The sequence below is a fragment of the Jaculus jaculus genome, chromosome 14 (assembly GCF_020740685.1).
Source record: "Jaculus jaculus isolate mJacJac1 chromosome 14, mJacJac1.mat.Y.cur, whole genome shotgun sequence".
NCBI lineage: Eukaryota > Metazoa > Chordata > Mammalia > Rodentia > Dipodidae > Jaculus > Jaculus jaculus.
In genome coordinates, this window is record NC_059115.1 from 51,386,547 (window position 1) to 51,404,259 (window position 17,713).

Consider the following 17,713-nt stretch of genomic DNA (forward strand, 5'->3'; position numbering starts at 1 on the left):
TAGGAGTATAAAGATTGCTCTTGTCTGGATAAATGCATACATTACTCTCACCAAATTGCCATGAAAGCACTACACTTAATGTTCATACTCATATATTAATGCTACTCTCACTTCTGGTTGGAGAAACTTCTCTTTACAGATGCCAATGACCACTGGGATGACCCAAAAGGCAACAGAGTGCTGAGAAGAAGGGATGGAGGAGTCTCCAGCATTGAAACATCTCACACCCTCCAAGGCTTAGGGTCCATTGTGGAAGAGGTGGTGAACAGAATGTAAGAGCCAAAGGAAGGGTACCACTCCTTACATACAACTGTCCAGACAGAATTTGGCCTTGATATCCAAGACCTCACAGTGCCTGGCAATACCCACACAAGTCTCTCATAACAGGGTAAAAGGATGATGACATAAAATTAGAAGAAAAACAAATGTAGTGAGGGAGGGGATATGACAGAGAGCAGAGTTATGACGGAGAAAGTGGGGGAGGGAAGGGAAAGGGAGGGAAATATCATGGCTTGATGTCTGTAAGTATAGAAGTTGTCGGTAACACACACACACACACACACACACACATTAAAAACTGTTTTGAAAGCATTTATGTTCTGGGTACTATGCTAGAAGATAAAAATACATATTGCTACTATGTTGTTATTTTTTTTCCAGTTTTACATTTATTTACATGACTTGAAAAAGCTTACCACACTACTACCATTAAAGGGAACAGTACTAACCCTTAAATCAATAAAGTCATCGCATAGTATTTTTGGAGTATTCTAGCAGATTACATAGATTTATTACCAGAAATAGATTTATAGACATTTGATGACTCCTAACCATTCAAAGTATTCAACCATTATTATCAGCAATATTTGACAAGAGTTTAGGATTTTTTCCCTTTTTAGTTTCTCTCTAGAAACTATAACTAGTTATAGAATATATTATATTTTTAAGAAAAATATTTAATGTGCTATAATTTTAATTTTTTATTCATATACAAGTATGTATGTGCAGGTAGACATGCATATGCAGATTCACATGTGTGTGTGCATGTGTGTGGGGGATAGAAAACAACTTCAGGTGTCATTCTGCAGAAATTATATCTGTCTTTTGTGAAAAGGAGATTCTTATTTTCCTGGAGCTTATCAATTATTGTAAACTGCCTGGCTGGCAAGCCTTGGAGATCCTTCTGTCACTACCTCCACAGAGCTGTAGGCAGGATTTTCATGTGGGTTCAAGAGCTCAAACTCAGTTCTTATGTTTGCAAGGGAAGCACTATGCTGACTAAGCCATCTCCCTAACACTGTGTTATCATTTTGAACTGCAGTAAGAGCCATACCATTTACTAAAGGAAGTATTTAAAACAATCTGTTTTGGTTTTTCGAGGTAAGGTCTCACTCTGGAATTCACTATGGTGTCTTAGGGTGGCCTTAAACTCACAGTGATCCTCCTACCTCAGCCTCCCGAGTGCTGGGATTAAAGGCGTGTGCCACCATCCCCAGCTTTTTAAAATATTTTTATGCAACTACATATGTAGCTGATGCTCTAAATTGACTTACCCATTTTTAGGAATTAAAATCAAATCCTATACTTCATTAGAATATGTCAGATGCATGTTCTAAAACTGTATTGATAAATAAGCAGGCAGATGTTAGTCATGCTAAAAGCTTTATGGTAAAGAAGTACCTAATTTCCCCCTTTCAGCCATAAACAAGAGAAGAGATTAAAAAAACCATAAGCAGAGACTGGTGAGTGTCTGGATACTCACCTTTCTTCCAAGTTCTGCTATGATAAACATGCTTACCTGGAGCTAATGGCTACACTTGTTCTAGTTAGTTGACAGGCGTGGTGATTAAGGAAGGAAGCAGGGAAAGGTGGCCATTCAGGATAGGGTGTTAGCTTTGGCATCTACAGAAGTGATCATGTGATTTCTGCCCTTGGGTCTAGTAGAGAGATGTTTTACACTTACTGTTTTGCATATATTGTACCATCTTTGTGTCCTTGGAGTAAAGCATACCTGGATATGCTGAATGGTCTTTTGGTGTGTACTTGAACTCAGCTTGCAAGGATTTTGAGAATTTGTGCATCCATGTTCATCAGAGAGATGGGCATAACACTTTTAGTGTTCTTATGTTTTCATAATAGGGTAATATTGCCTTCATAAAACCAGCTTTGTAGCATCCCTTCCTTTTGTGTTTTATGGCGTTGCTTGAAGTTCCTTAGTATTCCCTCTTCTATAATGGCATTGTAGAATTCAGCAGTGAGTCTATCTCAGCCTGAATTCACCAATAGCCATTCAGTGGAAATATTTGTAATATTCAAGAGTTTCTAGATAGTGGAAGAGTCAAGATGTCATTTCTCACCACAGGATTAGGGTTATAGCTCAGTGGCAAACCTTTCAGCCCATGTGTTCAGTGTACATCTTCAATATCCAGCTCTATTCACATACTAATAATAAGCACAACTGATGGATATGATCACAATGAAAATATTGTAAGAACCAATAAGAAATTGTCCTGTGAGCTCTAATAATGTTTTGGAGGTGGAGAAACAGATAGTACAGTATGTACTATAACATTAGTTAGTAAGGGAGGAATGGAATGGAAAAAATTGCATGTGCAGTCTAGAGATTTTTGCTCTATTTTTCTGCAGCACTCTCAAAGCTGCACTTCTCTATGGGTGTTTTCCCTTAGTGTGACCCCCCAGTCCCTCTTAACATAATAAGGCTGCCATCAACATTTAAGGAAAACTGCCTCACTTACATCTGACTGGATAGTCTGACTTTCCATAATTTCTCACTGTATGTAAAAAAAAAAAAAATCACACACAAAAAAACACAAAACCTAGAAACCCCTAGCAAACATGGTTTTTTTTTCCTTGTTAACTAGAATATGAGGCTAAACCCCTTGTTAAGAAGTCACTGGTAAAGGGAATTATGCACAGAACAACCACTCCTCCTTTGATATGAGGTCAGTTTTATTAACTATACCATTTTCTATGAAAGAAAGATAGTGAACTCATCATTATAATCATAGGTATAGGACACAAAGCCATTTATCTTTATTTATGGCTCCCTTACTTCTGTTAGTGACTTCTATCACGACAGCCTTCCAGTTACACACCACTGACTCATTCCTTCAGCATGAAATTTCAGGAAGCATTCTCGTAACTTTTATATTCATTTTATTCTTCTTACATTTTTCCTCCATCCAAGCATGTTCCCATTCTCTCTCTTTGCATTCTGCCAAATAAAAGTAAATAAATGTAACACATACTATTCTTTTTGTTAATTATGAATTAACTTGCTTTTTAATATATGTATATATTTAACATACCTTTCTAATGAATAGTATGCAATAACATAATTTTATTTGCTAATTATCACTGCCTTATTAAAGTTCATATATTATCATTGTGCTTATTAAAGTATGAAAAGTAATGTCTTGAAAAAACATGCTTTAAATTTAAATTTTAATTTATTTATTTGAGAGTGAGAGAGAACGAGGCAGATAGACAGAGAGAGAGAATGGGCACACCAAGGCCTTTAGCTACTGCAAATAAATTCCTGACCCATGTGCCATTTTGTGTGTCTAGCTTATATGGGTCCTGGGGAATTGAACCTGGGTTTTTTGGCTTTGCAGGCAACTGCCTTTAATTACTAAATCATTTCTCCAGCCCTGGAAAAGAAGCTCTTAATTAAAATCATTTCTATGAGAAATAAAGGCATCTTCCATCATTTCTAGTACCATAAATTCAGTTGTCAACAAGATTGGCAAATATCTATAAATCTAGTATTTTTCTATGTTAATGTATCCATTTATTCAACAGAAATTATTTGGGGCTGGGGAGGATTGCTCAGTGGTTAAAGGCAGTTGTTTGCAAAGTTTTTGGACCCAGGTTCAATCCCACAGTACCCGTGTAAATCTAGGCACAAAAAATGCTGTGCATACTTATATCTTATGTTTCTTTGCAGCAGCAAAGGAAAAGCCTTGTACATAGAGAGAGAGAGAGAGAGAGGGAGAACACAATGGTTTTACAGGTATCATCTTGAAGTTTGAAAAAAATGGCATTGTGCTTGGTTTTTTGTCACTCTGACAAAATACCTCACAGAAAAAGCTTAATGGATGAAAGACTTAGTGGAGACCAGAGTTTTAGAGGAGACGGCCCTTAAAAGAAGAGGTAATAGGAAGGGGCCATGCCAGACATATGTCCCAAGCATGCACCCTAAAGAACTGGGAAAACCTACTTCTTCCAACTAAGCCCTAGCTTCTACGGTTCTACCTACTCTAAAGAGCCTACCCAAAGATTGAAAAACTCAATGGATTAAGCCATTGATTAGATTAGAATCATCATAATCTAATCACGTCTGAAATTCCTTCATAGATCCTGCTTACATTCAATCAAGTTGACATATAGGATCCCTCTCAAAAATATTTCGGGTTTTTGCAAAATGAAGGCTCTATGCATTTGCATATAATTAGCAGACAAATGCAAGATATATATTTTTATTTTTTGATGATTCATGGCCTTCACATTTGCTGTTTGTTTCATTCCTACAAGGGTTTGGCAAGGTAAATGTAAAATCTCTTATTTTGTAAATGAAGGAAATAAGGCTTATTCAAGGTTACTCAGCTAATTAAATGGCAAAGATGTGAAAAACAATACAGCAGTTCCGGTGCTAGTTTCATTGTGAAGTCTGTGGCTGAAACAATTTATGAGTTAGAAAGGAAGCCACAGTGCTACACATCAGATAAGGTCAAATTCTGGCTCCCGAAATCACTCCTGGAATGAAAGGATTTCATTATATGTTAAGTGTATGTAATAGGCATGGCAACTCACTACCTTATGGGTCTCAGAAATCTAAATGGGTCAGTGGATAAATGCTACTATTTGATAGGTTTAAAGAAGTAACTATTTACTATAGATTTAAAGGCAAGGACAATTACTACTATCTATTCTTTAGAATTAATAGAACGTTAAATTATTATATTGACTACAATGTGATAATAATTTTCTTCAATTTTTAAGGTATGTTTTTAATTTGATATAAGTACACCCACTCTTGCTATCTTTTGGCTACCATTTGCATGGGTATCTTTAAACAAAAATCCTTCTCTCTCTGTCTCTCTCTCTCTCTCTCTCTCTGTGTGTGTCTGTGTGTGTGTGTGTGTGTATACATGTACCAGGAACCTAGGCAAGTAGGCTTCACAAGCAAATGCCTTTCACCACTGAGCCATCAAGCCACCCACTTCATGGGATATCTTTTCCTATTTCCTAACTTTTCCATCTATGTGTGTTCTTGAATCTACAGAAAGGTTTTGACAACATTCATTAAGATCTTGGATTTTTGTTCATCTACCACTTATTTTTCAATAGGGATTAACCCACATTTCTAATGGAAGTAATTATTGCCATGTAAATATTGCCTATGTTTATCATGCTGACTATTGTTTGCTTCCCTTGGAGTTGACCCATCTTTCTCTCTTGCTAGCTTTGTATGTCATTGTCTTTTGTGTTGATAGGCTGTGATTCTGTTCCTATTCTTTTGTGTAACTTCATTTAAAAATGAATATGAGCTGGAGAGATGGCTTAGCGATTAAGCTCTGACCTGTGAAGCCTAAGGACCCTGGTTCGAGGTTGGATTCCCCAGGACCCATGTTAGCCAGATGCACAAGGGGGCGCACACACAGTTCTTGGAGTTCGTTTGCAGTGGCTGGAGGCCCCGGCGCACCCATTCTCTTTCTCTCTCTGTCATTCTCAAATAGATAAATAGAAGCAAAAAGTTAAAAATGAATATATTTGTGTATACATTTGAGGGTTCACAATTTCATATGGGTGCACATTCATAGATGTCTAGGAGAACATGTGTATTTGTGCCTGGCGAGGCCATAAGTGCTTGGGTACCATCCTCAGGAGCACATTCCATTTTTTATGAGATGAGGTCTCTCATTAGTCTGGAGCTTATTGACTACACTGTATGGGTTGGCCAGTGAGCTCTAGGGATTCTTCTGTGTCTGCCTTCACTAGGCTTGAGTATTATAGGCATGCACCATCATACCTGAAATCTTTTTATTTGACAGTGAGGGAGGAACAGAGAATTGGTGCACAGGGGCCTCAGCCACAACAATCAAGCTCCAGACACTTGGGCCACTGTAGTGGCAACCTTGAGCTTGCCTCACCTTTATGCATCTGGCTAAGGTGGGATCTGGAGAGTCAAACATAGGTCCTCAGGCTTTACAGGCAAGTACCTGAACTGCTAAGCCATCTCTCCAGCCCTTTCTCCTCTTTTATTTTTATTTTTTTTAAATTTTATTCTCATACCTGAAGTTTTTATGTAGGTACTTGGGATTGAACTCAGGTTCTCATGCCTGTGAGGCAAGCACTTTACCATCTGAGCTATCCTAGCACTCTTTCATGCAATTTCTATAGGCCTTTTCTTTGCAGTTAGCAAGTGTCATGTAAAATAACATAATTTATTTTAAATGGATTATAGCTTAATTACTTGCATACTGAAAATCCACACTGTTACTTCACTTCCTCAGTGTGATAATGTTCTTAATGTCATAGTTTCCAACTAGCTGTGCCCATTAATATAATTTCAGTTGTTTTAATTCTTATATCCTTTGGCTTTTATGCTGGAATCAGCAGTAACTTGCCTCCTTCACTCTCATTGTAATATTGTCCACACACTTGGCTTTACCATGAGCTTCCCTTCCCTTCCCTTCCCCTTCCCTTCCCCTTCCCTTCCCTTCCCCTCCCCTCCCCTTCTCTTTCTTTTCCTCTCTCCTCTCCTCTCCTCTCCTCTCCTCTCCTCTCCTCTCCTCTCCTCTCCTCTCCTCTCCTCTCCTCTCCTCTCCTCTCCTCTCCTCTCCTCTCCTCTCCTCTCCTCTCCTCTCCTCTCCTCTCCTCTCCTCTCCTCTCCTCTCCTCTCCTCTCCTCTCCTCTCCTCTCCTCTCCTCTCCTCTCCTCTCCTCTCCTCTCCTCTCCTCTCCTCTCCTCTCCTCTCCTCTCCTCTCCTCTCCTCTCCTCTCCTCTCCTCTCCTCTCCTCTCCTCTCCTCTCCTCTCCTCTCCTCTCCTCTCCTCTCCTCTTGAAGGTTCCCTGTAACATTTCTTGCAAGGCATATTTGATGGTGATGAACTCCAACAGATTTTGTTTGTCTGAGAAAGTATGTCTATCACCTTCCTTTAGTTCTGAAAGACAAACTTGCCATGTAGGGTATTTTTTTTCTCAGTTCTCTCTTAATTGTTTGGATATATCAACCTTCTCTATGTTAGCCTTCAAGATTTCTGCTAAAGAGTGCTCAAAGCCTTAGAAAGTTTCCCTTTTATCTACCAAGTCACTTTTTACTCAACTTTCATAGTTCTGTTTTCCACCTGATTTTCAAAGCTCTTCAACTTTTGACAATTTATTTTTCAGCCTATCTCAGGGCTCACTTTATTTGATATCCTCTGGATTTTCTGAATTTGTATGTCTATTTCCTTCCCAATGTTTTAGGAAATTTTCAGGCATTATTTTCTTCAATGAACTTTCCATCCTTTCTTGCTTCTAGAATTTCCATCACACAAGTATTATTTGGTTTTCTAGTATACTTAAGTCATCATTACTTTTGCCATTCTTTTTGGTCTTTTATCCAGATGATTTTAATGAACTGGATTTGTTTTTGTTTGACCTAATCTGCTTGAAAACCTCTATGCAATAATTTTAATATTTTTTCTTTGCTAAAATTTCACTTTGTACATACATTTATATCCTGACTGTGGTGCATAAATTTATGATTGTCGCATGTTTCCATTTCAGTTTATCATGTCTCCACTTCAGAGATTTATCCTTTTATTCATTAAATATTTTCAGTTCCTTTGTTTTCCTTTACTTTTTGTTGATTTCTCTGTTAGATAAAGCAGTAACTCTCCTACTTCTCAGGCTGCCACACATAGGAAACTAACCTTCTAAATTATCTTGGTCCAAGATTCTGGGCACCTCTCAAATTTCATGTTCCTACAAACTACTTTCTTCATTCTTCAAGGCCCAAGAGAAACTAGAAAAGTTTGCTAATTCTCAAGTAGCACCCTGAGACATGAGAGATAGAAGTAAATTCCTCAAATAAAGCTCAAAGAATTGATGTGTTAGCTTTGTGGGACAGTTGCTTTTCAGAAAAGTTGGCCGCTGGAGTTTGTTGTCTGTGTTTTGCCCTGAGCTGGGGACAATAACTCTTAACAGGTAGCTATACATTTTTATTACATACGTTTGACTATTGCCTTACTTTCTGTCACCCCAAGAGTCCCAGGAAATTACAGGCCCTACATGAAGTCAGGAAGAGATAACAGACAATCCACTAGATAACATTAGAAAAGTTATTTAATTTCTAAATGTATGTAGTTATAAATATCATTAAGCAGCTATTGGATAAAATAGGACTTCAGATTTATAATTAACAATTCCAGCAAGAAGTTGGAAGCTATGTTTTTTAAATATTTAATTATTTGCATACAGAAAGAGAAGAAAGACAGAGAGGGAGAGAGGGAGGGAGAGAGAAAGAGGGAAGGAGAGAATGGGCATACCAGGACCTCTAAGCATTGCAAGCAAACTCCAGATGCATGAGCCTCTTTGTGTACCTGGCTTTACATGGGTACTGGGGAATCAAATCTGGGTCATTAGGCTTTGCAGGTAAGCCCCTTAACCACTAAGCCATCTCTCTAGCCTGGGGATGCTGGGTTTTATTATATACTCACTCTCCACTGAGCCAGAGGCAAGGGGCAAGAGAAATATTTGCACACCTACTTAAAAACTTTGCTTTGTTTCTGTGGGCCTAGGAAACTGGCATACACATAACTTTAATTCCCAGGAGTTACATCAGTTTCCCATTCAAAAGATTTGAGTAGAAAACAGAAATCTTCATTTAAAAAAAAAAAAACATTTGATTTTTGTTTTGGAGGCAGGGATCTGGGGCAATAAGGACTCCATGCATTGATCCGATGGAGGGGGCAGTACCCTCACTGCTCACAAGATCAAATGTGTTAACTAAGAAACCTATTTATGTTTTCAACCCTTCACCACATGGCTGAAAGGTGACACAGCCTTCAGAGGTGTCCAAGTTTTTGACATTGCTACATGGTGATTTTCATCTGCACGTATGCAGGGCCCCATTAATGGCTGTCCTGGGTGGCGTGCGGCCCATAGCCCTCAGGCTGGAGCTGCCGGTTGTGCAAACATGGCAATGGCACTGCTGTATCCCTACCTCTAAAAGGCTTGGAGTAGAAACGTTTACATAGATAGATGTCAGTTATAGTAAATCAAGAAACCAGTGCTCTGAGTAAGGGAAGCCCTGCAAGTTCGTAAATTCTAGAGACATTTTTAATGATGCATTTTAACTTTGACGTTTAATTTGCTGATGACATTTCCCAGCACTTCTTTGGGTGGAAGCTGGAGTTATAGTATTAAAATGCCTCCCTAGTAAAATAGCCATGAATATAACAGGTTTTCAAAGAAGTAGCATCTTAAATAATGTAGTTGAAACATGGCTTTTAGCATGCACATTATTTTTTAAAATTTTATTTTATATATAATATAACATGTTATGCTCTCTTATCCCTTTGCCCAGGCTCTTGTTACCCTGGGGAGCCTTTTCTGTGAGGTTAAGGGATTCTGTGTAGGGCATAAAGGCCTCAGTCAGTCCCTATGGGATACCAGGGGGACCATGTCTCTGATTATTCCTACCCACTCTGAGGCTCTTACAATCTTTCTGCCCCCTCTTCTGCAATGTTTCCTGAGCCATGGAAGGCCTGTTGGCAGTCTGATTTAGTGTTGAGATCTCTGTAGCCTCTACATTCATGCTTTGATAGGTATTGATTAATCATAGTGTTAGTCACTATCACCCCAATATAGGTTGTCAGAATGGCAGTGAGAGCAGCATTCATGTCTCCTCTTCCTCTGAAGTTTCTCCTGGGCCCTGGCAGATAAGGTAGACATTGCAAGTATTTTGGTAGGCAGTTGGCTATCTTCTTGTCTCATCGATGGATCTTGGCTTTCCTACATATTCTCTGTCATCTTTAAGGTAAAACAGATTCTCTAACCAAGAAATTTTACTCACAATCTTCTATAATGTGGGGATAATGAATAAGATGAATATTTTTCCTCAGGAAGTTTATACTTATGTCTAATATTTATATAATATCAGATTCTCTGCTCTTTAGTGAAAAAAAAAGAAAGAAAATCTTTAGATTTTCTTAAATATAACACAATGTGATGAAATCTACAGGGAAGTAAAATATATTGAGAAAATTATCGCTAATCTAAAATACATATCTACTGAAAAATGTTTGAATATCTTATGTTATCTCCTACAAGGTCATTTATTTAGTTTTTACTATTTTTTTTTTATTCAAGAAAGCAGTATGCTTTAACTTCTAAATCTTAAATTTATACTTATCTTAAATGTATACTATTATCTTATGTTTTTCATTAAGGAAAGCAATATACTTTAACTTCTAAGTCTTAAATGAGCAGTGTAATAAATTATAGTTTTAAAGTAATGTGAAAGGCTTAGAGTTAGAAAGTGAAAATTCACACATCCAACTTCATACTTATTAAATTATTCAAATAAAATTGCTTAAAACTTGTATTCTAAAGTATTTCTACCCCTCAATATAATTTTAACAAACAAATGATAAATACTCTTTGAACTATTTTTGTTCCTTAGCGATATATCATTGGGTGTTTGTGCCAGCCAGATTTCGATGCTTTGGCAACATATTTGACAAAAATAAGTTTAAAGGTGGGAAAGATACATCTGGCTTATACTTTCTGAGGTTCTAGTCCATGGCAAGTTGACTCGACTGTTTTTGGACTTATTCCATGGCAGGGCATCCCAGTAGAGAGCATGTGGTGAGACAAAGAGTGTCATAATACCCCCTTCAGTAGCCTCCCCCACTGAACTAGCTTCATTACACAAGGAGCCACCTCTTAAAAATTCTGCTGTTTCTCAATGGCACCCCAAGCTATAGTACAAGCTCTTGGCATATAAGCCTTTGAGGAGAATTTAAGATTTAAAGTATAATATCTTCAGTGTTTGTATAAGTTGACTTGTCAGATACTTTTATAACCACCAGAGTACAGAATCTACAAAATACAGGTTGTAGTAATATTTAAGTCACATTTTTTTTCTGATTTATAATATCTCTAATACTCACTGTTATTCATTTGATCTTATCTTGAAAATAGTTTGACATAGATTCTGCCTTAATGCCAATAGCTTACTTTTTTTATTCTTAGAGCTGCTCAGTCAAAGTTATATATGCATTTTACACTCTGCAAACTTCTGTTCTTCAGAAGGCTGAGTCTATTTATCCTGTCTAGCATAAACCATGTTGTCAGTCTTGTTTTTAAGTTTCTAGTTATAGAAATATAGCTCATGCTTAACTTTGAATTTTTCAAATTATTAATGAATTTTCAAATATTTTCCCCAACACTCACTAAATACTTGTATTCACTGGATTTTCCACTCTCTGTGTATCTGTGTGATATGCATACATGTCTGTGTATGTGTTTATATATATGTGGGTACACATGTACATACAAATGCACATGTGTGAGTATGGGGCAAGAGGTCAATATCAGGTATCTCTCTTCATCACTCTATACCTTTGGAACTGGTGAAGGGTCTCTCATTGGACCCAGAGGTCACTGACTGTGTTAGGCTAGCTAGCCAACTTGCAGTGGGAATCTACCTGACTCTGCATCTTAAATGCTGGGAACACACTCAGTAGTTGTGTGGACTCTAGGCATCTGAGCTCAAGACCTTATGCTTTGTGTAGAAAATGTTTTATTAACTGAGCTATCTCTTAAGCCTGTACTCTTCATTCTGTTTATTACAACAGTCACTGACATTTCATCTAGGTTAAACTCTACCCCTGTCTTATACAACGACTCACATACACATACGGCAAGGTTTGCATTTGCATTTGTACTGGAAGCTTTCTGACATTTTTTTTTTTCCTGAAAGGTTTTGTGTGTTCAGTACAATTTTTAATGAAATGTTTCCTTCCTGAAATTTTTAAAGAATGGCATCAATTGCCTTTTAGCACTGTGATAAAATACTTTAAAAAAAAACAATAAAAGGAAGATTTGTCTCATGGTTTCTGAGGTTTCACGATTGTCTGGCTCCCTTGCATTTAGGCCTGTGGGAAGTCAGAATATAATGGATGAAGAAGAAAGCTGCCAAATCATAGTATCAGGGAAACATACAGAATGAAAGGGAAGGCCAGGGACAATCTATTCTCTTCAAACGTTCTCCTCTAGGAGCTGCATCATCCAACCAAGCACCACTGCCTAAAATCCCATTCAGTATGCACCCATCAATGGGTTAGAAAGACTGAATACCCTTTGTGGTACATTTTCATAATGATACCTCGTGAGTATTAGAGCCAGCCATTAACCCATCGACAAAGTTAGTGGTCTCATGATCCAGTCATCTCTCCTTAACACCACACTATTCTACTTACCATTGCCAAATATCTTGTTTGGTTGCCCAGACCTGTCTATTATTATGGTATATAATTATTTCCTGATGGGAGAAAGCATATCTCATAATTTAATTTTTATATTCTTTATCAATAAAATCAATTATTTTTATATAGTATTTAACATAATTACAGTTCCATATTTTGTATAGTTGCTTAATATCATCCTTATCCAGTCTACAGACTTTTCTCTTACTGATACTTATACCTATTACCTGTCATCTTTTATAAATACATATTACACCCAGCATGCACATCTATCTATCTATCTATCTCTCTATCTCTCTATCTATCTATCTATCTATCTATCTATCTATCTATCTATCTATCTATCATCTATGTATATGTATATATAGATGCATATACATATAATGTATATATATGTGATATATTCAGTGATTGAATAAATTGGATTTTTAATTTTTTAATCAGTAAATTCCTTACATTACATATTGTTCTGTAACAATTATATAATTATTTTACTTTTAATTTCTTCTTTTAATATTCTTTTTTTTTGTTTTTTGTTTTTTGGGGGGGGGTATTTTTGACAGAGAAAGAGGGAGAGAGAGTGAGAGAGAGAGAGACTGGGCATGCCAGGGCCTCTAGCCACTGCAGACGAACTCCAGACCCCCTTGTGCATTTGGCTAACGTGGGACCTGGAAAACTGAATCTGGGTCCTTTGGCTTTGCAGGCAAATGCCTTAACCACTAAGCCATCCCTACAGCCCTAATTTGTACATATTTTTAATTGACTATAAATGTGGACACTATCATCAATGGTGTGCAGCTATTTTCTTCTAGTGTCTAGCTCTAGTTTTTACAATCATATGACATTAATTTCAGTCTTTTTCTTTGGTCAAAAACTGGTTCATTTGCTAATAAAATTTTCCAGAAGCAAGGGAAAAGCAGGAACTTCATAAATCCATTTCCTGTAATTTAGTAACCTGATAATAACACAGTGGCCCCACATATGATTATAGTATCATTGTCTTTTCTTTTTCCTTGGAAGTAGTTTTAAACTATAATGGCTTGTTTCCTCTGTTCCTGCACTCTCCTTTGATAGTCTCATCTGTTTTGTATTTGCAGAAACTTCCTACAATGTTTCATCCACCTAAATTAGATACATTCTACCCATTCTCCCTTCTAAAATGCATTGTCTTTGTAAAAAACACTTTTTTGCCAGTTTCACTGGATTTGGCTTTAGAGCTAAGTAGCGGTGCAGGAATGATGCAAAATAGTTGGCTGACCATATTGATTCAATCTCCAGAGTTTTTTCAAGGAGTGAGAAATGAGTAGAAACATGAATAGGCATTTCTAATATTGAAAGAACCTACAAAATGAAAGAATATACTTGAAACAAATTTTAAATGAGAAAGGCAAACAGTAAAATCATTAAAATAAAATTTAAGTTTATAACTTCTATTAACATTTAAAAAATTATTTATTTTATTTATTTATTAGAGACAGAGAAAGAGGTAGATAGAGAGAATGGGTGCGCCAGGGCCTTTGGCCACTGCAAATGAACTCCAGAAGTATGCGCCTCCTTGTGGATCTGGCTTACATGGGTCCTGGGGAATTAAACCTGAGTCCTTTGGCTTTGCAGGCTAGTGCCTTAATTGCTAAGCCACTTTTCCATTCCTCAATTAGCATTTTGATAATGAAAGTCATCCTTTTCCAAATACCAATGGATATGAATTGTTGGAATTTTTTCATGATTTCCGTAGTTCTTCTAAAACTCCTGATTTTTGCAAAATTGATGATACTCTATTTTTATTCCAAACTTTAATCTTCCATTTATATACTATATGTATAAATATTTCAGCTTCATAACATATTTACTAACAATGACAAAATGACAAAAAAATGAACTCTATAACTTTAGTTCCAACCAAAGGAAAAAAAATCTTTAACATGTGAGTAACAACACAAAATAAGACAAATCTTCCTATGGGTTGTGAGATGAGCTTGTATGTAAATAGAGAAGATTATTGTTAGGCAGTGTTAAGCTTCTCCTTCTTGCTCCATAATGCCCTCTGACTTAATGAATTTTTCTGTTGCAATTATAAAACATCTGAAGTTTGGTACACAACAAGGAGTCTGATTTTAGCTTATTGTTTTAGAGGCTGAAAGTTAGATACCTCCTCTGTTTGACTTCTAATGAGGGCTCCTTAAGCTACAGCGCAACATGGCATAAGGGTGACAAGGGAAAAGGCTGTGTCCAGAAGAAGCCAAGCCCTCAGGTGAGCCTCAACAGTGCAGAGCAACCAGCTCTCAAGAGCCAATAACTACCATTCATCCCTTCCAAGGATTGCCACCTCAGTGATGGTGCTGGTTTCCACTAGACCTACCCTGTGAAGATTCTGTCACCTCAAAACTATCAAACTGGGCACCAAGTCTTCAGCACATAGACCTCTGGAAAACATATTTAAACAATCAAACTAAATCACTTCACCAGTCCAGTCATTTTGTAGGTCAAATTAAAGGAAACTCTGGAGCCTGGAGTCCCGGCTGGAGACTATGCTCACTACACTGCCCTGGAAACAGGCTGTTCAGTAACTACTCATGTACTGGTAAAGCCAGGGCCCCTTCCTGTCTTTGGTGTTGGAGGTGATATCAGGCCTTATGCTATTCATTCAGATTTAATTGTTAATTTGACATTTATATATCTGCCCCAAATTTCCAAATGTTTTGGGCTTAGCAGTTTTCAGAATCTTCCCTTTCATTTTTTAAAACATTTTTTTTTTCTATTGCCTTAGCAGTCAGCTTCCTTTACCTGGATTTTACTATTTAAAAACACTAAAATGAAGAGTCAAATCATATATTTATAATGATAGTTTATTGAGCTGTAGAACAGAACATATTAAAATATTTGAGTAAAATTTAACCATTTATTGAAAACTAGAATTTTACATATTAGAAAATACTTTAAGTAACAAAATAACTAACCTGTTAATGTGTTATTCAAAATACCTGATGATTAAAAAGCTTTTAAAATATTTATTTGAGAAATGAGAAAGAGAGAGAGAGAGAGAGAGAGAGAGGGAGAGCCAGAGAGACAGAGAGAGAATGGGCATGTCAGGGCATTCTGCCATTGCAAACATGAACTTTGTACATCTGGCTTCATGTGGGTACTGGGGACTCACTATTGGGTTGTCAAACTTTGCAAGCAAGCACTTTTAACTGCTGAGCCATCTCTCCAGCCCCTAATTCAAAATCTTAATGACAAATATTTACTTATGCACTGAATCCACAAATATGAAAGAAAAGAATACTCAGCTAAAGCTTATATTGACAGGAGCAAATTAAAGTATTATTAAATTCAATAAGCTAACAACACATTATTGATGTTGTTTCCCTATCCCATTTTATAGTAAATAATTAAGTTACATGACTTCAAATTCATGATGGTTGGTCTTACAATGTTTTTTATTTGTTTTAAATCCTAAATGCCTTCAGAAAAAAAAGACAGATTGTATTTTCTTTAAATTGAGATATCTTTTTCTGGGCTTGTGATACACAGTACACTCCTGTCTTGTGAGGAGGGGCAGCCACCATGGACATCAGCTCCCACGCATAGGGAGAAAAATCATACTTCGTAGTGCATTGTGCTACAACGTGTACAGTTTGATAGGTCAGCTACACCAAATGCATTTTTCACTGATGGTATTTTCAATTATAATATGTTTATAAATAAGAAACCCCATTTGTCTATAAACCAAGGAACATCTGTACTCCTGTGAAATTACATGAAAATCCCATACATGTGGAGGCCTAAAGTTTTATCTCTCCTGACATTATCTGATCATAAATTTCTTTGGTCAATGATACATATGATTTTTTCAAGTTATCCATAAAGTAAAGTGGGTCAGAAATTTTCAACAGACTAAATCCTTCTTCCACCAGTTGCGCCTTCTGTAGTTTGAATGTCCCAGTTGTTTCCATTTTTTCCTATAAAACAATTAGTAGGCTGAGTGAAATAATGTATTGCAATCTATAAACATATACATGCTCATAAAATATTTAACAACTTGTATCCAATCTTCTCTATATTTATTATTAAATTAATATTAGAAATTTAAAACTTTGATTTACCTGTGAACTTTACTAAAACATTGACTTATTCCCTATACAAGAACTATCAACATAATTAGCAAACAGATTCTAAATATAATCAGGTATATGCATGTTTGAAATACATATTCATCTTTGTATCAATACCAAAACAATATTATGCACATATAATAATATCATCAGTAAAAATGTCATAAAAGAAAAATTTATAGTACTAGTTATCTAGCAAATTTATGATAATATGTATTGCCACAGTATAATAGAAAGACCAGGTTGATTTTATCCTGGTCATACTGAGTGCTATACATTTTAAAATTTTTACTAGCTTATTGGCAAAAATGAACTTTTAAAAATGTGTCCTAGATTTTTAGTAAGGTAATTGTTTTACTCGTTTTGTCAGAAGGTTTACTTTTGTAATATTTCAGGTCATTTGTTATTATAATTCATTATTTTATTTTTATCATAACTCATGTATCATATATTTTTAGTTTTTTGTTTCATTTTTATTTATTTATTTAAGAGTGACAGACACAGAGAGAAAGAGGCAGAGAGAGAGAGAATAGGCATGCCAGGGCCTCCAACCACTGCTAACGAACTCCAGATGAGTGTGCCCCTTGTGCATCTGGTTAATGTGGGTCCTGGGGAAATGAGCCTCGAACTGGGGTCCTTAGGCTTCACAGGCAAGCGCTTAACTGCTAAGCCATCTCTCCAACCCTCAAATGTTTTTATTATAATTCATATGTAATGCTATAATTTATGTATCAGAGCTACATCAAGCTTTCCATGTGAGAATCTGTGCTAAGTATAGCAAATGCTATAATAAACATGATGGCCAATGTTATTTTAGGTTATGAAATGGTATCAAAAGATTTTCTAAACTTGTGTGAAGCTCTTCTAAATAGCCTAAAGCCACAAAACAGCTTCTGCTTTATGAGAGGGAATTTCAGTTCCAATCAGAGATACAGCTTATAGTATTTTCCATGTTAACTTTGTATCCTATGAAATATACTTCTTATGGGTTAGGGGAGAGGAAGAGGAAGGAACAGTGGCTGTGAGAGAACAAGCATGAAGAACTCCCTTGCAGGGCTGAATGTCCATGTCTCTACTGTGGTAGCTGCACAGATAGTACACA

At 36.5% G+C, this 17,713-nt stretch overlaps 1 protein-coding gene across 1 annotated transcript in view; it reads right to left on the minus strand.

The window, feature by feature from the left end:
* Positions 1-15,327: 15,327 nt before the first annotated feature.
* Positions 15,328-17,713, minus strand: part of Slc27a6 (solute carrier family 27 member 6) — a 54,817-nt gene continuing 52,431 nt past the window's right edge. The window contains exon 11 of the mRNA XM_004651523.2: positions 15,328-16,458. Coding sequence (XP_004651580.2) covers positions 16,282-16,458 — 177 coding nt within the window. The 3' untranslated portion in view covers positions 15,328-16,281. The remainder of the gene's footprint in view (positions 16,459-17,713) is intronic.